The sequence below is a fragment of the Plectrocnemia conspersa genome, unplaced genomic scaffold (assembly GCF_051122295.1).
Source record: "Plectrocnemia conspersa isolate PC_06_02 unplaced genomic scaffold, ASM5112229v1 ptg000008l, whole genome shotgun sequence".
Taxonomy (NCBI): Eukaryota; Metazoa; Arthropoda; class Insecta; order Trichoptera; family Polycentropodidae; genus Plectrocnemia; species Plectrocnemia conspersa.
Genome location: NW_028277172.1, coordinates 8043962 through 8070466, shown reverse-complemented (window position 1 = coordinate 8070466; position 26505 = coordinate 8043962). Strand labels below are relative to the sequence as shown.

The window sequence follows — 26505 nt, the reverse complement described above, 5'->3', positions numbered from 1 at the left end:
ACAAACTATACTACTTTTTGTGAATTTTACATTTTTTTATTTATTTATATGACAAATAAAATGGTGAATTATATAATCTACTTTATTTTTAATGACTTTCTGGCAAAGTTCCGATAGTTTTTAAATTCATTGTTGGCCAGTTTTGCATATCATTATCATCTACTACATTGTTTTGAAGCGAACGCAAAAGTTAAAATTTTAAGGAGCAATACAGTGAATGCTGAAACACGTCTGAACTTCTTGTGAGATAAACGATGTGTAATGATTTGATCGTCTTATTACTTCTGACAGCGTGTTGCTGTTGTGTGGTTCTTATCAAGAAGTTTTTTGTATAGATATTTTTTCTTCCCCAGTGAACATTTAGCAATGTCTTGCGAGGCTGAAAATTCTGTTTGTCACCCGGATATTCGTGCTAATATTCCCTTAATCATTATCATTGATGTTTTATGTTTACAAAAAGGCATTTCCAATAAAAAATTTCGGTGAAAATTAAAAAAAATTGTCCATGTTGATCAAGCAGTGCAACGAAGTGCTATTTTTATTTTTTTAGCTGAGCCATTGAGAGATCTATACACCAACTTTTTGCTATTTTTCAATATAATTTAGACGATCAAGCTGTTCTCCTTTAAAAAATGTTCAATACTAATCGCTAATAAAATTCACTGGACGTTCAAATTTAGAACTACCACTGAAAATCATATGTTAAGACCTTATTAAAAAAATTAGGTATACACACTTAGATAGCGCTGATACTACGAGCGACTTTTGTAACGTTACAATAAATACAGTTTTTGTTGTGCTTTTTGGTGTCTGAAATATTTCCTATTCTTGACGCTAGTCTGTGGTATGGAGATCTCTTTTCTGTTATATCAACTCGTAACGGGTTTGATAATTATGTAGTATGGATTTTTTTGTCGTTGTTAAAGTAGCCGTTATGGTGACCTCTAATTTGTAACTAATGGTGCGGTAGCTAAATTGTAAATTAAAAAATTGAATAATTGTAAATAAGATAATCCTAACCAAAAACAGCAAAAAGAGTCAAAAATATTGTTGAATTAATAATAAAATTATATAATATAAAAATTAATAATAAAAAGTATTTTACACATTTTAAGGTCAGTGTGAGCTTATTTATACATATTTAAAGTTGAATTTTTGTGACAATATGTGTATACTTGTTAGCAAAATCCAATGTGTTAATTTTTTGCAAAATGGCGACTAGTATAAAAATTTAAACACTCGTAACTCAGTAGGTTAAAATTTTAACTAAAAGATTGCTGTACATAAAACGTTTAGAAGCCTGAACTACATCCAAATAAAATATAAGAAAAATAGTTTTTTGCTTCAAAACAAGCGATGTATCAGTTCGATCGGACCCCCATACGAGCCATTTTGAGACTTTCAGAAAAGTTAACGCTCTTAACTGCTTGGTTTTAAAGATTAAAAATTAAATTTTAGTATCCTATAGAACTACCGAGCACCCCCTATACGTTTTGTATGAATAAAATATATTAAATTTTTTTACAAAATGGCGGCCAATGTAAAAATTAAAAGTGTCATAACTTTGCAAAATAAAATCCTACTGAAAAATGTGGTATGTAAAAATGTTTAGAAGCTTAATATTTTCTTTTAAAAACAATTTTTAATTATTTTTTTTAATAAAAAAAGAGTCTTACTGTAAATTGACCGGGCCCCCGAACGAGCTTTTATGCGACTTGGCATATAGTTAACGCTCGTATTTGGTTTATTTTAAAGATATAGACTTAAATTTTTTGATACGAATTAGAGCTTTTAAATATACTTACGATACTGTAAAAAAAAAAAAATTAAAAAAAAAAGTTTTTTTTTCCAAAACACGTTTAGTGCTATGAGTCGATCGACCCACTATACATACGCTCATAAGACTTGCAATATAGTTAATATACATAAATAAACCTGATTCTTGCGCTTTTCCGGAATGATTTTTTTGTGACAGTTATATTTTTTTATCATTTTTCGTGAATTTCACAATATTATTTTTTGAAATAATGATTTTTTTACTCAAACTTGTATTTTGAATATTTTTACACAAAGTGTATTAAATGCAAACTGAGTTTTATGTTTTTTTTTCTCTTTGGTGTAATACTTATTTTGCTATCCTAGCAATGTATATAAAATAATGCATTTTATTGTTTTATTAGATGTGATTATATTTTATTCGTGGAGTTTCCCAAATTAATAAATGTTACGAATATTAATATTAATTTATTATTTATAGTATACATTCTGAATTAGAAATAGATTTATTTTTGTTGTATATGTACCACATTAAAGATCGACAAACAAAATGTTATTGCAATTAAGAAAACCAGCGACTGTAATCATTTTGTCATCAAAACTGTAATAAACCCCAATAAAGTCCGGTTAGTATATCAATTACCTCACCCTAAAGCCTCGTAGCATTCCCGCAGTGGCGTAACGAGACTAGGGTAGAAATATGACAGCAATTCACAGAAAACACACTGAACACCCAATGGAACACAAGCCCACCGCCATTAACTTAACAACACAATTTAATTTTAACTTAAAAAAATATTTCGGTCATTTAACCCTTTATATGCCACACAACATAAATATAAAATAAAGTTTGTTTCTTATGCGAATTTTTAAACTCTTCAGAGATTTTTAATTGTTTTATGTACGGTATTATAACCAAGATACCTTGTTGCAATTTTTCCGATTTCTTATAAGTAAGTACCTGCAGGCTTATCTTGCATGACAGTTATAGGTTAGCCGTAATTACGCGGCATGCATTTAAAATGCGTTTTTTAGGTTAAATTTATTTTCGGGTCCGAACAACCCTTTATTACCCTCAGTACGCCCCTGTAAGTCACGAGATGGGGATAAAGTTTAACGAACGCATATCGTCTAAAAGTTCAGCGCAAACAGTTAATGTCCACTGACAGTTAAACAGTCCGAACGTGGATTTTTATTAGCGCTAAACAGGAACCGGTTTTACGTCTCGACCTATACGTGACAAGAGGATCGCATAAAACTGAACTAATGTTTAGTATAACTAGAAAGGCTATATAATATAATTTAATAAAAAATAGTTTAAAGCTAATGCTTTCCAATGATTCCAAGCATGATAACGGATTTTTATTCATTGAAATCTATTTTACTTGTTTTATTATTAAATGTAGTTTTATCACAATTTTTTTATTTTATATAAATGTGATACAGCAAATAAAATGGCGTAAAATAAGCCTACTTTATTATTAATCACTAGTATGCAATAATGCACTGAAAATCAAAATTTGAAAAATTCATAGTTTCAGAAGATTGAATAGATTTAGGTTTCTCTTATATAAAATATAATTTTGTGACATACTTAGATATATTATACATTTATTATCAATTGTTAAACAATACAGTGTCATTGATGAAAAGTTGAATACAATAACACTATTGCAAAATTTATTGCTGGTTCTACAATATATAATATAGTTTAATAACAGATATATTACACTTAATATTATATAATTATGTTTTACCCAATATTTTTCTATTTAATAGACATGTGTATAAATAGAATCTGCACTTTATATTTCAGCACATTGATATCTTATTGTGTAGTGTGAATATAAGGAAAATATGTATAAAATATTCATAATACTGAGTTGCGTTTATTTAAAATCTCTAAATGCAGAAAAATTTATTGTGAGTTTAGAAATATTTTCGTTTTAAAATATATTTTTATTCATATATATTTTATGTTCAGGGACCCGCTATCTTGACTTTACAAAGAATAGAAAAATGTGGAAGTGAAATATCTGGATACTCGTTAAACTTTACAATTAATAAGGTGAATAGGACACACCAAGCTGTCAATTCTGAATTTAATGTACCGTTCAGTTTAAAGGGAATTATAGTAAGTTTTTTTTAATTTGTTGTGAATAGATCAATATTTTTTTATTACATACATGTATGCTAAATGTATATAGCTCAATGCAACAGTTTCTAAATGGGGAGATGGTGGATGGAAGCCTCACATGTTTGACGTTTATGAGGAGATGTGTTCGTTCTTCAATAAATATGCCAAAAAAAAAGTAGAGGAGATTTTAATAAAAATGAATAAACCTCCCATATGTCCCATAGAAGAGGTAAGTGTTTTATTTCTGAATATAATACTTTATATCACGTATTATTTTATTAAAATTAAATATTTTTCAAAAGGGTAATTACAAACTGAAAAATTATGTGTACGACGGAGAACTTTCGTTTCCTATGTTGTATGGAAAATTTAAAATCGATATGACTTTATTGAGGAATGGCGAAACGATTACTTGTCATACAATATATGGATCTTCAGATCCAAAATCTACGTTGCTTGGATGATTAACAAGGCATTTGCAATATTTGATACCTCTTCTTCCATTACAAAAATCTTCATATTATAAAATTTTTTTAATAAATAAAACAATTATTTTCATGCTTTAAATACTATTTTATGTTTCAATCCAACTCAAAATAAAATAATAACAATACTTATCTATGGTACGAATGACAAATAATGATTTTTAGTATGCTTATACAATTAAACTTATGATTTTTATTTCCTAATATCAGTTGACATATATTAACTCTATTGTCTTATGATTAAACACACGATTTAGATTATGCTAATATATATTAAATAAAATCTAAAATGTAAATTCATATAGTCATAGAGTATATTACTGAAAAGTTCATTGTGCCTTAATATATAGTATAGTTAATTTATATATACATAAAAAAATATTCATATTCAACGAAAGAAAGATCTGAGAAATGCGATGAAAACAGGTCATGTTCCAAAAAGGTAGAAAAAGTGAATAAATTACAAATTGCAGTCGAAGATAACGTTACACCAGATGATTTGAAAGAATATGTGGTGGTAAATTTAATAGTTAAATATCGATTAAAAATATATAAAAATATTGTTTAAATCTTTAGCTCATATTTAAAATATGGTTGTTTCGATAATATTTCATTCTGTTTAGTTAAAGTTTGGTTTTCTTGTATTACATATATGTATCTTTATACTTTGTAAAAATATAGTTACTATTTACAAGAAAATTATTATTCAGTTCACCAAATTTACACATTTTTTTATTATAAGATTTTTTCATTCTCATTATAATTTTTTTTTTGTTCTGCAAAACTTTTATTACAGATTTTTTGCTTAAAAAATAATTTTTAGGTGTCTATAAATTACATATATTTCATATTTATTCATTATTACATTTCAAAACTTTCTTATATCGTCTATATGTTTTTATATTTGCTTTTATTTAACTTTTATTTTTAATATTTTGTTAATAATCAATCATATTAATCAATTATCTAATACTCCATCACTACTCGTATGATGTTTTACTAATATACATAACCATTGAAGTATATATTATGTATTACTATGACTTGTGATTAAAGAAATTCAACATTGAAAATACTTTTTGAGAACTTTTAAATAATAAGTAAATTATCGTAATAATCAAAATCATAATGTTTTAGTACAAATATTTTCTAAAAATAATATTTCAAATCCAGAGTTTTTAAATATCTCCTAATCCAAAATTCATAACTAACTAAAATTCTGTAGAAAACTGCGATATTGTACATTCTTAAGCGTGTCTATTAAAAAAAATGAAACATGAAAATCACTTTTTGATTACTTAAAAAAAATTGACGTTTTAACCAAAATAATAATGTTTTTTTCATAATATAGAAAACTATGCTGTATTATTAGTGTATAAAAGAGAAACGGCAATATAAAATATTGTCTAAATACATGTTATAATAAAATATAAGTCTATATGCGAACCCTAGCTCTATTTAATTTAATTTATTTATTGCAATATTTATCCATTATATTAAAAAATCTAACAAATTTAAATCTGATATGATTGAATAAAATTTTAAATACATGATTATCACAATGTTTAATTTGTACAACATTATATAATACTATTTACAAAGATTCTGGTTAATAGTCAAATATAGTTTACGTCTACGATAATAACGCTTGTGTTATGACAGTCAAGTATGCTAAATTCAAGTTTATGAAGTTTGGAGAATGGTTGGAGTGGACGAAAGTTGCCCAATTAAAAATGTATGGCTTGTGATTTTTATATCGCATATTGTAATAATTAAAATTAAAATATTTTTAATAAAATAATACTTTATATTTCAGTGGATATATAAATTACAAGATTACACATTCAGCACGGAAACACTGTACTAATCAATTCAATCATTTTGGCACAAATTTTGCTTGCCAAAATTAAAAAAAGTACTTAAAATTTTTTTTACAATTTGTAAGTTCTTTTTACAGTTAACCTGCATTAAAATTGTAACTAAAATAACCCGTTTGTTGAATTCAAAATAACAGCTTGCTACTGCAATTATTCTTTTCATAAGAAGATAAAACATTTTTACATGTAAATATCACATGCAATATATCATTTACTAGTAATTTTTATTATCATCATGGCAATAATATATAATTTAAGTTCGAACAAAGCTATTGTTTGTACAAATACAATCGATCATGATTTTTAATATAATCTCGATTATAAACAAGTCTAGCTTATTCTTCTTAAAAATGGCTCCAATGCTCTTTGTTTTATTGTTGCCAGTATTTTATATTTATTTGCCTGAAGTTTTAGGCAATGTTGCCGTAAGTTTCTATAGGAAGAAATATTTAAGAAAATCTAAATATATAATCAATTACTCAAATTAACAGGGCCTAGGTGAAATAACTTTGGAACGAGCGGAAAAATGCGGAGAAGACGCAATGGGATTTTCTTCTGATTTCATCTTGAAAAAAATAAACAGGACTAACATGGCAATCGATGTAAAACTGATGTTACCGTTTGAAGTAGACGAAAAAGTTGCAGTAAGTAATTAATTTTAATTAAATAAGTCTATATGCTTTCATATAAATTAATCATTTTTAATAATAAACAATAGATTAACATTACCGGTTCTAAATGGGGAGATGGCGGTTGGAAACCAAACGCTATCAACCACTACAATGAGGACGTGTGCGGGTTTTTTGAAAAAAAATTCATGGAAAAATTCAAGACTATCACAAAATTATTTAAACATAAAGATTCCTGTCCAATTTCCACGGTATGCTTAGTTTTTAATGTGTGTATAATTTAAAACCCAAAAATATTTATTTTAGGGTACTTATGAAGTTAAGGATTATCCGTATGACACAAATTTTGGTATACCAATATTATATGGAAAATTTAAATACGAATTATACCTACTTAGAGATGGCGTAGAATTCATGTGTGTCAGATTGTATACGATTCAAGATCCTAAAAAGGTGATTTAATGACTTGTTTACAATAAATTTATATATATTGTGTAAATTATTATAACTGTATAAAATATACACTTTACGTTTAAAATTATACTTGTTTTACTTGATAAATTAAACATGGTGTAATATAAAAAACTTTTTTTAAAATACGCTTTTTCTGTTTTGTGATAAATATATTTTAATTATATAAATGTATGTTTAAAATTGATTAAATATATTTTAAAGAAAAAGGTACAGTAAAAAAATAAATACAAATTTTTTGTTTGAATTTCATTAATATGAGCATTAGAAAATATATACCTTCCAAAGAGTAATATCTGTATAGAAGGATCTACCAAGGATGAAGTATTTCCATTTACGGTGTGTTCCAAACAAGTAAGACTTGATGTTATTTAATAATAAATTTAATATATTTTAAAACATACTATAATTGTATGTAGTCAATAATATAAAACTGATTTAAAAATTTAGAGTATTTAATTTATGTGTCGACTACTGTAACACCTATATTTAAATTCACTCGTAATTTTAGATTATAAAATAGAAGTATGTCAAAGGTGAATTATTTGACTACTCTGGTTGATATTAACTAAAAATATAATATCTAACACATATGCTAAAGATTCTGTGTAAGTGCTGCATATCGCAAAAACCCATTGTACAAAAAAAGTTGTAAAAAAAATTTTTTTTATGTCATATACATAATTTCAAGACTGGTTTGATAACTGTTTCATTCCAGAAGTAAGGAAGAACTGTGATGAAAACGACATAGCCTTTAACATTTTATTGATTCTTGATAATGCTCCAGGCCATCCTCCACACTTAGGGGAATCACATCCAAATATAAAAGTGGTTTATTTACCTCCAAACACCACCAGTATTCTACAGCCGATGGATCAAGGGGGTATTGCTAACTTCAAAGCCCATTATTTAAGAATCACTTTTGCTTAAGCAATCGCAGGAACAGACAAACATCAGACATTGAGAGAATTTTGGAAAAATTACAACATCTTTCATGCAATAAACAATATCTCAAAAGGATGGTCCAAAGTAACGACGAATTGTATGAACGGCATATGGAACAAACTCTTAAAAATATATAATGACAATATGTATTTAAATAAAGAAGGGGAAATAGATGAGATAGCAAATATTATTGTAAAATGTGCTCAACAACTTAATCTGGAAGTTGATAATGAAGATATAATTAATCTTTTGTAAAATGATGTTGACGAACTCACAAACCAAGATTTGATTGAGATTGAGGAACAAGGAGTTGCAGAAAAAAATGTAATAGAGCTAAAAGAATTAGATAAAATCGAAGAACCACCAAAAACATTTGTGTTAAAAGACATGGCTGCAGCTTTTAGCCAAATCAATGAAGCTATTAAAAAATTTGAAAATATGGACAAAGACATCGATAGATCTTTGAGGGTACACGGCCTTATTCAGCAAGCACTTGCGTGCTATTATGAAATTTATAGAGAAAAGAAACAACAAACTGTACAAACAAACATGGACGTTTTTTAAGAAAAACAAGCACTATCACTGCACTCGCTGAAAAATCTCAAGAATTAACAATGGATATCAGTAGCACGGATGATAAAAATACTCTAGATCAATTCTTGTAAATAAATTATTGATGCAGATATTTGCTAAAAAGTATTTAGTTAACAACTTGAAGTCAGGAATAAAAGGGGTTTTGTATTTCGCATGTATGCATTGTTTTTTAATTATTTTTTGTATGATTTTCGACTTACGACCTTTTCGAGTTACGATCAAGGTGGTGGAACGGAACCCCGTCGTAACTCAAAAACTGACTGTATATGTTAAAAGATGTTAAAATAAGACAAAGATTTTGTGTCTTTTGCATTTTACAAATCCTACAAATATTTTTCGCGTAATAATCATTAAAAATACGTATAATAATAAAAAAATAGAAAATACAATTTTTATGACATTGTTATGACCTTTGATTGTACTTTGCGTGTAAAATACTACGTGATTGTTTATATACTAGTACGTGTACGTACATTGTCATAATTTAATTGCTGAAGATAAGTATGGTCAATAGCATTGCTTGATAAATAATTTAAATATTACATTACGCTTTAGTTACTCATCATAATAACACACGATGTATTTAATAATTATTTTTATTGGAACACTAAGCACAGTCAAAGGAGATTTTATTGTATGTATAATATTAATCAATACCTTTTAATACAATTCCAAAACATGTTTATAATTTAGGGCATAGCTGATATAACCTTGGAGCGATTTGAAAAATGCGGAAGTGATGAAATGGGATTTATGATCAATCTAGAGTTTCATAAAGTCAATAGGAGTCATTATGGTTTTGACGTATATCTAAAACTACCCTTTGATATTGACGAAGATGTTGCGGTAATTATTTATTTTAATTATTATTTTTTATAAATCTAAATATATTTTATATATTTAGGTAAACATGACTCATATGAAATGGGGCGATGGTGGTTGGAAACCCAACGCTCTTGATATGTACCAAAAAGATGTTTGCTCATTTTTAATGCAGAATACCAGAGATAGATTAATAGAATTGGCAAGGCTTTTAAATCATCCAGAAAAATGTCCTATCAAAAAGGTAATAAAATAATTTAATATTTAATTTTAGTATTATATAAAATAATGTACATTACGAATTTACGTTTATTGCAGGGTGAATATGAAATAAAAAATTTCGTCTTGGACACAAACCTAAATATGCCTGTTTTGTATGGAAAATTTAAGATAGACATGTCCTTGATTAAAGATGGAAAACAATTTACTTGTATGAGAGTGTTCTCGCATTCTGAACCAAAAAAATCAGTTTTTGGTTGAAAAATACATAAAAAATATGCACAAACCTAATAAAGTATTTGTGAAACAGTGGTGTTTTATAATTTATTTATATATTAGTTCAACCATATTAAATTAAAATAAGAGCAGAATCATTAAAATTATTTGGGACATATATACTTGTACAACTGAATATAAGCATTAGGATATTATTTACTTTTGAAACTATACAGAGGTTGATGAAAAATGACATGATTTTCATACACCCACCTAGTGTTTTTACTTATTTACGTAGAAACGTGATGATTGACTTACTAAAACATTTTTTTAATGTCTTTTATTGGACTTTGTATTGTGTTTTTTTCATTTTTCATGAAGTATGTAATACACTTTTTCCAAAAACGCAGAATTTATAAAAGCAGTATTCAATAAGTACGTTAATAAAGGATTAATTCTTTTAAAAGTTTGCTTAATTAATTTAAATGTTTAAGAATATTTCGTATATAACTAAAGATATGTTTTTTTATTATCATATTAAAATCAGATTTTAAATAAAGTAGTTTTAATTGTATGTTTATTATTGAGAATAAAAGTCTTTATTTTATACGTATTAAACACCAAGTTGTAAAAATTATTTAAAAATATTGTATTACTACTAATAAATAATAATTAAGTAAAATAGAAATTATTAATCTTTACTACCGAATAAGCACAAAAAAAAACATGGAATTAATCAACGACTCTACGAGTTCGTTATAGATCGCTTCTTTTTTTTGCTAAAAGTTTTTTAAAAGTTTGTGTTTGCTCGTTGCGTTGTGTAATCGATTTTTTTTCTTATTTGTGGACCAAACATTTTATCTTAGTTTAATTAGAAATCATGCAAATAAAGAGTATTATTCATATTTTGACTTTTTAATTTATTTTACATTTATTTATTTATTTATATGAAATATTCTGAAATTATATTTACTGGATTAAAATTGTAAATCTTTTAAAATTGTATTTACTAGATTTAAACTTTAAAGATATAATAAACTTTAAGCCTATATATTTGCAGAAAAATATATAGTATTCTTTTTCTAAACGTCAAATGTATATTATTTTAAATATATTCGTTGAGATTTACAAAAAATATTTTTTAACATATTATCTACAACGATAAAAATAAATATACGAAAGAAAAACAGAAGCAATAAAAACATAATTGAATTGCCACTGTACTGTAATTTTATTTTATATAAAATTAAATTATCAAGTTCGATAAGAAAAAAATATAAAACAATGATTTCATATAACGTTTACATCAGATATATCATATTAATAAATTGTATTGCATTTTTAATTTTATCATAACATCTTACTATTGTATATAGTTTACAATAATGAAAATCTAGTTAAAGGATTAAATCTTAGATATAATAATACGATAGACATATACTATAATTACTATATATATAAATCAACTCTAGAAGTTTTTTTACATTTTTTAAAATGTTACTGTTGATAATAACGTTAGTTGCAAGCGCTTCGGCTAGCAATGGATTTATAGTTACTATTATATTTTTTTTATTTTAAATTGTATTATTATTGTTTAAAATATTAACTTATTTTAAGGGTGCAGTTTCTATAGACTTAAAAAGGATCGAAAAATGCTCCGAAGATCAGTTGGGTGTTCAATTAGAATTATTTATGAGAAGGATAAACAGGACTGATCTGGCAATTGATGCGTATTTTTTATTGCCTTTTGATCTTGATGATGCATTAGAAGTAATTATAATTGATATTAATATTTTATTTAGTAATTGATTTCTACAAATAATATATGTTTTTAGAAAAGTCACTAATTTAATAAAACTTTAATTATACTGATTCGTATTTCTTCGCTACTAGATTAATGAAATTAAAATTATTTTTACAGTCCAAGTATAATATATAATAAATTTAATATTTTCTAGCTTAATTTAGTAGCCGAAAAATGGGGAGACGGTGGCTGGAAACCAAATGCTATTAAATTAAATAAGAAAAAAGCTTGCTCCTTCATTGAGCAAGTTATTCAAAAGAGATTTCACGCAATTCTTATATCTTTGGGAGCTCCCCCTTCCTGTCCTTTAAGAATGGTAAAATATTATTGTAGACATTAGAATTTACAAATATAATGTATATGGAGGTAAGGCATGATATTCTATTTTTTTATTGTTTATTAATAAAGGGCCATTTCAACAATCTTTATTAAAACACTTTTACATTTACCTTAAGATACATGATTTATTAAAGAGCTGTAGTATGTATAGATTGGTTTTAATCATATTTCTAATATTTATTTTTTGTAATTGTTAATAGGGAACTTATAACATGACCAACTACGTATTTGGCAAATATGCACAAATACCGATGATAATGGGTTATTACAGAGTCGACGTGAAAATTATAAAAAATGGAGTTACATTTTTGTGTATCAGGGCATATTTAAATTTCGAACCTAAAAAGGATTAATGTATTGATATATTTAAAACAACCGTCAATTTTTAATCCTGTAAATTGTAAATCAATGTTATAAGTTTATTATGGTAAGCTATTTATAGACAACATTCTAACAAAACTTAATTAATGAAAATATGTATATGAAAATTAAATCTAAAATAACGTAAATAATAAAGGACCGTAGCTCAGATTCTTCGTAGGTAAATGTTTTTTTTTTTATTTATGAAAATACGCTTTTAAGAAAAATTAGCAACATTTGTACATTTGTAAAATTTTATATTTGTATATGTCAGCTATTCCCTGAATTCAGTTTTAATCTCAATACTTAGGTTTTAATTGTAACGCTTATGGAAAAAATATTGTTTAATTTATAATCGTCTAGGTTTTTGTACATATTTTTTGCTGTGTAGTCATAATTATGTAATAATTCATACGTTTTTTGAATAACAATTTAATTATGCTCAGTATTTAAAATGAATCCTAGATTTTTTAATAAAATAAAATTTGGTTGTAAATATGACATACTTAATAAAATATGTGTTATTATCTAATGAACAAGTTTTTTTGACATTATTATCATGAAAGCGTTATAAACTGTGTAACAATAAATTTAACGATTTTTTCTAAAATTTCGACTATATATTATTCAAAAAATACTATATATAGAAATTTATGTAATAAATTCAAAAGGGATTTCTGAAATAAAATTTACATAATGTTAAACATGTTACTCGTATAAATTGTAAAAATTATATTTCAATTAAGACGCTCTAGTTTCAATATCTACTGAATTGATAAAAAACAGTAGAGCGTCCAGTACCCGGACGCTATTAGCTGCGGTACCTCACAACAGCGAGAGACCGACAACTTGTATAACTAATTTGAATAAAACTATGCAACCTATTTGTATAAACACGATATCTATTATTTGTTACTAATCAATTATTATCTTTTTTAATCGCAGCCATTAAGAGCAATTAATATATACTGTATATAAGAATGATTAATTGAAAAATAGTTCATATGCTACTTGTTGTACAGTTACTACTCACGATGAAAATAATAGTGTTTATATTATTATCTGTAATACTAACTTTAGCAACAAAATGTAATTGCGATTTTATTGTAAGTAAATTTCTTGTATCTCATTTTAAAACCAATGTTTTTTTGTAACTTGTAACAATAGATTGCTATATATACATCCGTTTAAAATGCATGATATTTAGGCAAAACTTTCAATTTCAAATATGATAAGGTTAAAATTTAATTATTTTTATATATAGCAAATAAAACACATAAATATAATAGAATAAATATTATTAAATATAGCAGTTCATTATCGAAAATATTGTTGTGCATTTTTTAAAGAATAATAAATTGTAATTCTAATTAAATATATATAAATAACACTTTATTTTTGTGTTTTAATTAATTTAAAATTTAGTAATGTACTGCAAAAAAATATTGTTATTTTTTATATTGTATACTCACTTTCAGAACTGTATTGTTTTTCTTAAATGTAATATAAAAAATAACGATTAGAAAGATACATTGATAGTTATACAGATTTTTACTAAATCAAGTGTACAAGCCTATTATAGAAATTGTATAGCATAGTATAATTTATTTTGTGATATTTCAAGGGACCAGCTGATGTTACAATAGAAAGAGTAGAAAAATGCGGAGAGGACTTGATGGGCACTGAAATAGATATAACTATGCAAAAATTAAATAGAACTCATAACTGCATGAATTTTTTAATCGATGTACCTTTCGATTTGGATGATACTGTTTCTGTAAGTTGATTTATAATGTTAATATCATTTATGTTCGTTATTATCATATTTACATATTTAAGGCTAATATTACGTTTGCGGTATGGGGCGATGGTGGTTGGAAACCGAATGCAGCTAATCTTGCAGAACCTACTTTTTGTGGAGCTCTTAAGAAATATTTAAAAGAAAACACTGCTAAGATATTTGAAGCAGCGGGACATCGAGATGAATGTCCGATACAAAAAGTAAGTGTGTTTTTATGTTTATTTATGATCCTTATTTTATATTATTATCATTTCTTAGGGAAGATGGGAGATTAAAAATTATATATTTGATAAAGATATGCAATATCCAGTGACTTACGGATATTTTAGAATGGATCTTACATCAATCAAAGACGGCATTATATTTTCGTGTTTACGTGTATTTGTGAAGGTTGAAAAAAAAAAGAATATTGTAGGGTAATAACTACTTTAAAATGTAACTCATAATAAAATATGTATTTTATTTTTGTTTACTAAATTAAATATATAAATATTATACGCTCGATTTATTTAATTAAAAATATATACGTATTGGTAATACATGATTTTATTATACAACTAAAATTTAGATGTATGAAAAAATGTCTTCGAATTTAATTAAAAATGAATTCATGAAATAATATAAAAAAAAAACAAAGAATACAATATAAAACAAACAAAAAATTTAATATAAAAAAATAATACAATATAAAACAAAAATTATACAAAATAAGAAGATTAAGAGAAGATAAAGCTTTACTTTTGTGTAAAACGAAAGTACTAGATGTATCCTAACACGAAGCGAGAAGAACAAGCAAAAAATTTTTTTTTCTGAATTACTTAAAGACGAAGAACGATTTTTTAAATACCTTCACATGTCAATAAAGAGCTTTTAATTAAATATGACATAGAAAAAAAATATATCAATTTAAAGAAGGCTATTCCTGCAAAAGGAAAACTAGGAGTATTTTTTGGGTAACTTCTTATTATTTAAAAAAATAGTACAAATAGTAGTGTTAAAACATTTTGTTTTAAAAAATACAATGTTTTAATACTACATTCAGTATTTTGGTTTTTTTAAAAACATTTAATTTAATTTATCGGTAAGAGTTTATTTCGTATTTTATATTTCATTTAAAACTTGCATCAATTGCATTATTTGCTTATACAGAATATCTATACAATAATTTAGAACAAATACATAATGTAAAACGTGATACTATTATTTCTATTATAAATTTATAACAATTAATATAATCAAAGAAGCATATAATTATTTTTTATTTAGAAATAACAGTATAAATAAACACGATTAAGGTTTTATAGGCATTATACTTCGGTGCTTGCTATACAAAAAATAATGTTGATATTTACATTTTTAATGTTAACTTTTGCTATTCGTAGTAAATGCGATTTTATTGTAAGTATATTTTAATGCTTAAGATCTTAATAACAATTTCTAATTTGTTTTTGCTATCTTGCAAAAAATATTATAACTTTTGTCAATAATAACTTTTTTTCATGTTGTAAATACTATTAAATGCTTTGCTATCAGATATTTTATTGTAGCAGAATTTATAACAATAGATTTTGGTTAATAAATCAGTTTAAATTTCCTATTGCTGTAAAAAATCGATTAGTTGCGAATGAAATAGGTTACTGATAATACTTTGTAGTATATATTTATATCTTGCTAATAACATACATCATTTGATATGTATGTATACATAAAATATAGCAAATAGTTTCATTATTAAAGGAAAACTTTCTATTAAAACAATGAAATTAAACTTATTTATTTTGTTCTGTAATGTTAACAAACTATCGTGGCTTTTTCCAGTAGCATTGTAATCTAAAATTTACAAATTAAATACATTTTTGGTGACTTCCAATCAAAAACCAAATCGCAAATAACATAATAATAATGTAAATGTTTATTTATTATTGTAAAATACTGCCAAACCCATAAACTGTACTATGCTTGGACAAAAAACGTAATTATAATATCCAAAAGACTCGAAGATAGAATCTATTGTATATTATTTCTGTAAGTAAACACATAAACATGGTGATAAAAAATATTTTTTAATTAAATTATTAGTTGAAACTTGTAGCAATGTTATTTTTTGAAAATTCTTTTAATAAACATATTTTATTTTGTATTTTTTTAGGGACCAGCCGATGTTACATTAGAAAGAATAGAAAAATGCGGAGACAACTTGATGGACACCAAAATAGATATAACTATGCAAAAATTAAATAGAACTCATAACTGCATGAATTTAATATTAGATCTATCATTTGATTTGGACGAAACTGTTTCTGTTAGTTCAATTAATTTAGCTATAATAGTATTCACGTTTACTAATATCTAAAATATGAATTTCAAGTCCAACATTACGTTTGCGATATGGGGCGATGGTGGTTGGAAACCGAATTCAGCCAATCTTGCAGAACCCTATTTTTGTGGAGCTCTTAAGAAATATTTGAAAGACAATATTGATGGTATACTCGAATCAGCAGGACATCCGACGTCTTGTCCAATAAAAAAAGTAAGTATTTTATATTTATTAAGGGTATTGTAATGAATTTATATTTTATTTTACTGTCATTTTTTAGGGGAGGTGGGTGATTAATAACTATATTTACGATAAAGATTTTCAATATCCAGTGGTTCACGGATATTATAGAATGGATATGACAATAATCAAAGACGGCGTCGTAGTTTCATGTATACGTGTATATATGAAGATTGAAAAAAAGAAGAATCTAGTTGGTTAATAAATAACTATTTTTCACAATAAATTGATTTTAATAGCTAATCAAATATTATTTGTATGTATTTTGAACTTAATATTTTATAGGTACTTTACTATTATTATGAATAAAAAAATAAAAACATTGTAATCAATACAAAATGTAATCAAAAATATAATGTAAAGTAAGAACCATTTTCAATATTATAAATCACAACAAATATAAAAGTAACGATAATGCGTAATAAAAAAATTAAGAATAAGTAAATATGATGATAGTTTATAAGGTTTTGTTTGCAATTACTTTAGCTATTATTTAATCTTATTATGCAAATGGTGATGGTAATTAAAAAATTTTTCTAGCCATTCGTTGAATTTGTTCAAGTATTTAGTGTGAATTGACTAAAAAAACTCTTTATAAAATAGATATTGAAAATTTAATAGTTGAAATATGTTAAATATGTGCTTTGAATAAAACCAATGAAAACAACATACATGTCATTTATTATTTATTTGGTAATGTCGCTTTTTCCATTTGTTGATTAAAATAGTACAAAAGAGTATATTTTTTATTATCAGCATTTTTATAATATAATAATTAATAATTTTATTTAACAAAACAAGCAGTTTGCAATATACATTTTTAAAAATTGAAGGTATTGCACATTACATTTTTTTGTTGTAAATGCTCCCTGACGTTTTGGAATCTATCAATAACATTTATCTTTGAGGTTATAATCATACCACCAATTACATTACTTAGTTTTACTGTGAAATTAGTTAAGGACGCTGTCTTTCAGTTTCAGCACTAGTGATATTTTTCTTTTGCTACAAGAAAATTAATGTTCTCGTACAATAAATTTCGCAATCTTTGCAAAAACCTGCTTCGCTTTTAATATAAAAATCAAGTCTGGTTATTTTTTGTCTAATCGGAATTTAAAAATTCGCCATTAAAGAGATGTAAGTCTCCTGGCTATTTTTAAATCTGCTGTTAATACACAACACATTTTATTGTGTATATCTACCGTACATAAACTACTTGCAAAAATACCTTGACTATATATGCATAAATAAAAACTATTTTGGACTTCGCTCTAAACTAGTTTTTGTCCAAACTATTAAAAACTATTTTTTCAAACCAATTATTATATAAATAAAAAATAAGCCCAATCACTATCGCATTAATGATTATCGCACTATTTGATTAAATTATAATAATAGCAATGGTACCAGATGTTCAAAAAAACGAGATTGAGATTGTGGCTGATTTTTTTTTGAGTTGGACAACGATTTCTGTCCTATTGTTTATAATATGAGTAATAAATCTGTTAGATTTGATCCTAAAATACATATTTTTACTACAACATTTTAGTAGTCCAATACCTAACCAAATACAGTAACCCAATTTTCGTAAAGATGTACAGAATCAGATTATTCGAAGCACTGTTAAATAAAAATTGTATTTTTATATTTGTATGAAATTTTACAATCTTAATTTTATTTTAATTTTTCATGACAGCTAAAAATATATTTGATACTGTTTAAAGCTATCTATTAAATTACGTATATTTAAAATTTTATATAAAAGTCAAAGTTTTTTTTTAGAAACTATTAAACTATTTTTTTAAGTATATAAAAATAAAGGTAAATAGTAAATATTTCGCATAAGTATTTTTTCATCGCTAAATATTTATTAAATAGGTTTCTACATTATTTTAAAAATATTTCTTTAATATATTAAAGCAATGACTAAACATAAAAAGATTATAAAATAAATTATGCAGTAATAAAATAATTAAAAATAAATAAATCTACTAATTAAATTAATAATAATTGTAAAACTAAAATAGAAACACAAATCAAACGTTTATGCTTAATTTATCAATGTAGGATTTCATGGCAAAATCTTAATTGTAATAGGCATAACAGAAGTTGAAAATAACCTATAAATGCTATATAAATTAAGGATTTAATTTGTTTGAAAAAATAATATTATACAGGTCACAACATAATGGACAAAATATGACACATTAGATTAAAATATATGCACCAATGCGTGAAAAATTAAATATTTTTATCCTAGGCTAAAAATCAGTTAACAAGAAATAAGCACGTAAGTAAAAAATTATCTACATTTTTATTTGTGTATTTTGTATCAAGGTATTTTTAATAATGTAATATTTTCTCTTTGCATTTCGTAATGATTACTTAATTCATAAAATCTAAATGTTAACAAAATACCAAATTATCTAAATAACTTAATAAATAAAATAATTAGATAAACAATTAGAAACCTTTTTTTTTGTTTTGATATTGCATTGTAACTTTTTCAATGTCAGTGTAATTATACAAAGACAATATAAAAGTATATCTATAAAGCATCAAACGAACAATTATATAAAACAAATAAAACAGGTTTTATATTGTAAATGCACATTACTAATATAGACTCTAGGCACAATGATCGTTCCTTTGCTCATTTTATGCTTACCACTATTTTACTGCCAAATTATAGTAAGTCAATTAAGGCAAATATAATCAAAATGTAAATAAATCATATATTTATCTATAGCCTCAATCAGACATCACAATCGAAAGAATCACTAAATGTGATAGTACTGACCTGATGGGGTTTTCTATGGATTTAAATATGCATAAGATGAATAGAACCCATTATGCGTTTGATTTGCTCGCTGAGATGCCGTTTCCACTTGACGACACTGTAGCGGTATTTATTTTACTTTGTATTATTCATAATATGTTTATCATTATTTTATTTAAACAAATTATATAAAAATATATAGGGTAAATTTACAACCACAAAATGGGGTGAAGGTGGATCGAAAGGTAACCCAATGGTAATAACCGACGACAATGCTTGTAACTTATTACAAAGAAGTTCACCAGAAAAATTTGGAAATATTCTTACTTCTTTAGGTCAACCTGCTTCATGTCCGATAAAAGAGGTAATTGTTATTATTATCCCTATATCTTACCCTCTCTCTGCTGGCCTGTGACTTTACATATTTGATCAGATATGAGAGGAGATTATATAACCCTGAGGATCCTTGTTTTTTTAGTGATATGATCTATATCAATCTTAACCGTCTTTAAAAAAAATTAACCTTTATTATAAATTTGAAAATCTTAATCATGTCCCTATATTATTGATTTAAAAAACACTGTAGATTTGTAAGAGAATGTATTTATAAAACATCTACATGATAATTGCTATGATCAAGTAACTTTTTATCTCTTATGTGAGAAAACTTGCTACTTATTTAATTAAAAAAGTTTGTTTCATATACAAATTATCTTTTATTATTTCGCTCTCAAAGAAACTACTCTTGCTCGTGAAATTTTTATAAAAAATATTTTAACCCTTTTTTTTACTAACTATACCTCTTAATGTCCATAAGCTCAACAACCAAATCAGATAGTGCCAAACCTAATTAATATTTTTATTCCTTGCCCATTTTCCAAATATAGCAAGTGACTTTGTTACTTTGCAGCTGGTACATAACTATATAAAAAACACTCCCGTCATTCTATTTCAAGATTCTCTTTTAATTTTATATTTTTATCTCTAATTATAGTAAAAATATTAAATTGTTTTTTTTTTTGTTGAACCAAAAAATAATATTGTGTTACACCATTCAATAGAAAAAACGGCGTTTGCACAATTCTAATATGTTTTATTTTTTTAGGGTACTTATAAATTAACAAACTATCTTTTCAATAGAGGGCTCAATCTTCCTATAATGCCTGGAAATTGGAAACTGGAAGCTGAGCTATTGAAAGATGATATAGCATTTACATGTATACTTTTATTTATTAAAGTTGAACCGAAAGGTATAATAAAGGGATAAATTACTTAAAAATATGTACAACTTTTGTGTTAATAAATATAATGTTTAAACGTTAAAAATATTTTATTGTGCAACCTAAGAGTCAAAACTGGTATAAAAAATCGTAAGCTTGCTTATGGTTGAAATAATAAAACAAAATTTTATCATTACGTTGAATAAATGACAAAAACACTATAACTATAAATTACTTAACTTTATCTAAACAATAAATCAGTTATAAACTGTATAACAGATAAATTGATAGGCTTCAAATTACATTTTTATGTTACAAATTTAGGCATGAAAGATTGATAAACATTGCTTAGGTTTACGTCCGCACGCTTAGTGGCCTCATTTTAAGCATTAATGATGTCACACTGTGCTTCGACTCGTTAATATTAGAGTGACTATGACATTACCATTAAGTATATTTTATAGAGAAATACACTTATATAAAGAATCACATTAAATAACCAAAAAAAAATACTTAATAATATAATCTGTGATTTTAATATATGTATAATATTTAACAGGAATTAATAAAAAATAAATGCCAAATATTATTATAAATTTTAATACAAATCAAATTTAATAACAATATGCTATTAAAATAATTCTACCATTATTAAATTATATTATTATAAAGATAACATTACTATGACAATAATTATTTTAATTAACATACCGTGCGATATGATAATTATTAACTCATTGTATTATCAATGTTATGCTTTATTATAACAAAGACATAAACACGCAATATAAAACAATATACAAGCGTTATGATCATTATAGTATATTAAAGTTTTTAATAAAAGAACAACCAGTTTATGCAATTGTAACATTTAATCAAGAATCATGAGTGGAAACGGTTTGACTTTTACGATTTTATTTCTTCCCATCGTTTTGGGACAGATTATGGTAAGGTTTATTTAAATAAGTTAAGATCTTAATAAATAATACAATAAATATTTAATATTGAAAGGGCCCAGCTAAAATATCAATAACAAGTATTGAAAAATGCGCTGAAGAAGCACCTGGTTATAAAGTGGAAGTCAACTATAAAGAAATCAATGAAACTCACATGGGATTTGATGTTATGCTAGATTTGGCTGAAGACTACGATGAAAAAATTCAGGTTTTATTTATATAAATTTGTTAATGATTACTATTTATTTTAAATTAATTGTATATATTTTTAGTTATTTGTCACTGTTTCAAAATGGATAGACGATGAATGGAAGCCTAGAGTCTTTGAAATTCGCGATCCTTACGCCTGTATGTTCTTCATGAGAAACTTAGGGGATGGATTCAGGAAGGTTCTCAAAGATTTAGGACAACCTGGCACCTGTCCAGTGAAAAAGGTTTTCTCAAAATAGCATTATATCGCGTAATTAATCACAGTTTCTAACGACCGTTTGCCTAAGAGTTGTTTGTCACATCGGTCATTGGCTCGGTTCCATCGGTGTAAAAATAGAAAATGTGTGTCGTATAATCTCGGAAGTGCTATGGCTATAGTTTAACTTTTTTGTGGTTTTCAGGGTGTTTATGAGGTGAAAAACTATCCGTTCGACGGCAATGCGCAAATGCATATGGTGTATGGAAAGTACAAAATGGAGAGCATGCATATGAAGGGAGATCAAACACTGACGTGTATTAGGTACTTTATTGACATTGATCCTAAAAAATAAATAATGTGATATGTATTAAACGCAAAATAAACATAAGCATTACATAAATATAAAAACTAATATTTTTGTTTATAAAAAGCTCTCTATAAACTGAATTTATTTTATGTTTAGAGGTCTCAAAATAAATATTAAAATAATCTGAATACTTTGCAACATTGCTGTTCTGCTTTAGGGATTTGTTCTAAGATACATTTAATAAACATAAATAGATTAAAAAATAATGTGTATATGTAAGGTTAAGATTTGAGTATATTTTATTTAATTGTCAATATTTTAAATAATATTTACAACATGACAACATGTAATTAGTAAAAAATCTGTCAGACCACTAATTGTAATATTATATAGTCATAAAGAACAAAAATTCACACATATTTGGTTAAACAATGCCTTAAAAATTGTTTAAGTTATTCTCAGGTACTAACATAGAAAATACATTGCTAAAATACATCTGTCAAATGACGTAATGCATTCTAGAATTAGCGCTATGTCAAAAATGTTTTTAATCAATTGATGAAGAAACTCACACTAACCTTCAATAAGATGCATGTACGGATAAATACTGCCAAATATTGTTCTTTGTGAAATACAAAAAAAAAATCCGGTCACAAAAGTAGTGATTTTACACTGGTACACACTTTTTTAAAAACTAATCAGCTATGATTATCATTATCCAAGACATGAACTTTATACAGTTTTGGAAATTGCATCACAAATTCTTTAAAATATTCCACTAAGAAGTTCTGTTTCATCACGCAAAGGGTGCTATGTGTCTTAAATAGAAACTGGAATTTTCTTATTTATTAAAGGCAAGAAAGAAAAAAGTTTAAGGAATTTAACATTTTGTTTAGTCTAGGATCTAAAAGATGTGGCAAAATTAATTCCAAAACCATCGGTCAAAACCAAGATAATTGAATAAGAACCACGTATATTTATTTCAAGAAACAATACTATAAAACATATTTAATTATTTTCATTAAAACCATATTAAAAAAAAAATTGTATTCATATTGTTTTAAACGAGAAACAACCATTAATATAAAACATTTTTTAATATTAGAATTGATTTTATATATTTTTCATTATTATAATAAGTATTATGCGTCATATTAAATACTAAACTGTACGATAAATTTAATACTTGTTTATTCTAAATTAAAATCAGTAGTTATAGTTTTTTAGTACAATCAAATCAGATTTTAATATACATACATATTTAAAATAATAGTGAGATCATATAACTAGTATGAGTCAGATTCATTAGGACTTAATTGAGAAAAGATATTTTTGAAAAAAAACTTCAACACTATCATGACCTACTTAATTAAGCCCAGATAAGCTCGAATCTAATTTAAGCAATTTTTCTACGTATTAAAGAAGATTTCTTTGCTTAATAATTTAAAACACTGAATAACACGAGCTGCTCTTACGAGTCTGTATGTGAATAATACATCTCTTTTCGCTGTTCAATCACAAAAAACGTCAAGATTGCAGTACTACCGGTCATTAAACGAATGCGACATATGTTCACGTTATTTTTATAGCATATATGCATGACCTATATTATTTAACTTTATTTAATTATCATAAGAAAAAGCTTGTAAAAAACTAATATGTGATTAAAAATTAAAATTATAATTAGCATTAATTATGATCTCCATGACATGAAAAAATAGGGTTCAGTATGGTTTCGATTCCGGGTTTTTGAGGTGCTAGTCATCTATATATAAACTACCGAATTATCTTTCCAGTTTAAATGTGCTTAAAAACCTTTTTGATATAGACAGATACTAAACCTAATTACATTTATTTGGTTTATAATAATATGTTCAATATACAGCTTATGTAAAAACGTATATATCAAAAAAAAACTTACGCCTTGTATTGGAATATTATTTTATCAAAAAAATACAGATAATATTTTTAGGTATCATATTATTTATTTTTATAAAGATAAGTGTTTTTTAAATAAGTACACATAAGTTGAAATAATATTATTTATATCTTCCCCACCAAATATGTGTAATGGACCAAAACATTACACACATAATGCTACTTGGCATAAAATCCACCTTAACGTATATAAAAGCTGTTAGATTATCCATCAAAAGGTTTGCTAGACTTTGATCATCTGAAAGATGTAGATAAATAAATACAAATTAATTTGTGGTTTGTTATCATGAGATTTAATAGAAGTACATATATGTATATAGATTTAATAATAATATATAACCACAATTGTATAAAGACTAAAAAATATTGTATAAGGAGAAACAGTCTGAAATTGCTTATAAATTGCAAGCGTAATTTATTAATAAAACGAATAAAATTTCATCAAAAAATTAACTATATATATGGTAGTATTATATACATAATTATTTTTTTAAACATATGAGCCGATGATTTTGAAACTGGGGCAAGTCCATATTATGTTATTGTTGGATAATTAATGCTTTGCGTTTGAACTGATTTTAAAATATTAGTAAGCAATAATAGATTTATTTTATAATATTTACGGTCTTCTTTCATCAAAATGTCATATGCAATAATTATATTCGTGGTATTTAAACATAAAACATGTTTTTAATAGGGCCCAATGGGCCCAAATAAAATTTTAAAAAAAATCATTTCATCAATCATCCTTTGTTAAAATCTCATATTTTTAACCCTCGTGTATCTTATTAAGCTGTGTAGTTTTAACTTATAAAATATTTTAATTATAGCAATTGATTGTTTTGTACTAACCTGTAAAGTGGCATTCCCGTCGAGTCTTTGAACCACAACACTGTGCTGACACCATCGTTTTGCTTCGGCACGCTCACGTCGCATGGTAAAGCTGCTTCACCACCAGCTGTAGCCCAAACCACTTGAACTGCAAAAAAATACACAATTACTAATTGAAGTCCCAGCGACATTTAACCCCCGTCCAAATGGCGTATAAATCGCGTTTTAAAACCGAAACGTCAACGAGCCGCAATTAAAACAACAGCTCGGCTGAGGAGAGGCGGATGGGGGTCGAGGGTTGGAGTTAGGAGTAGTTAGCGACGGGGGTAGGTAACAGTCATCAGTCGCTCTCGGTGCCACAAGTGTCTTCCAGTGGTCCGGTGGCAGCATCTCGACAACTGCATCAGGAATAATTGCATTTTAATTGCGCCACTCGGTGCTTTAATTAGAACAAAACACGTTCAGGTGGAGCCACGTTGCAATATGAATAATGCAGCAGAAGTGTGTTGTTTTTCAGAAAATATATACGGATTTTTTCGTAACGCATTTTTAAAAGTTAGTTATACTAATAATTATAAAAAGGGTAGTAATCTTATACTATGACATTATCTTACCATTGAAAAGACAGTTTGCAGACCATACCGTCAACCCTATTCTGACTATATATTTATTTATACGAATTGAATCAACTTCTTAAATCGATATACAAAAATATACACAACAACAGGAAAGTCATTCATATCGTTATTAAATAAATAACCCATACTTGATAAAACAGTTTCTCATTCCAATTAATGATTTATTTTAAAAAAGAATAACATTCGTAAAGATACAGACATTAAGAAAGCTTTTTATACTGTCTCTTAAATGCTACCCCACTAATATTTCTTTGCATAATTGCCAATTATTTTACAGTCATGATCTACAGCAGTGAAGGAGCGATGCGAAAGAAGAACGCGTATGGTCGTAATCTGACTTAAACTTTATTTAGAGGAAAGTTATCCCGCAAGGCAGCATCCTCAACCCTCAATTT

The 26505-nt window shown here is 25.8% G+C and overlaps 2 protein-coding genes across 2 annotated transcripts in view; one reads left to right on the top strand and one right to left on the bottom strand.

Moving 5' to 3' along the window:
• LOC148232886 (neural cell adhesion molecule 2-like) overlaps positions 1-26505 on the bottom strand; it is a 178459-nt gene that overhangs the window by 103278 nt on the left and 48676 nt on the right. The window contains exon 3 of the mRNA XM_088190640.1: positions 25494-25620. Within this exon, the coding sequence (XP_088046766.1) occupies positions 25494-25620 (127 nt within the window). The remainder of the gene's footprint in view (positions 1-25493; positions 25621-26505) is intronic.
• Positions 2877-4385, top strand: LOC148232888 (uncharacterized). Its single transcript, XM_088190643.1, has 4 exons — positions 2877-2927; positions 3761-3910; positions 3984-4142; positions 4216-4385. Exons 1-4 carry the CDS (start codon positions 2877-2879, stop codon positions 4375-4377), a joined length of 522 nt encoding a protein of 173 aa, XP_088046769.1. The 3' UTR covers positions 4378-4385.

Coding starts and splice junctions, on each gene's coding strand:
- LOC148232888 (XM_088190643.1), top strand. CDS start 2,877: ATGGGGATAAAGTTTAACGAACGCATATCGTCTAAAAGTTCAGCGCAA. Junction 2,928..3,760: donor CTAAAAGTTCAGCGCAAACA/GTTAATGTCCAC, acceptor TTTTATGTTCAG/GGACCCGCTATCTTGACTTT. Junction 4,143..4,215: donor CCATATGTCCCATAGAAGAG/GTAAGTGTTTTA, acceptor ATTTTTCAAAAG/GGTAATTACAAACTGAAAAA.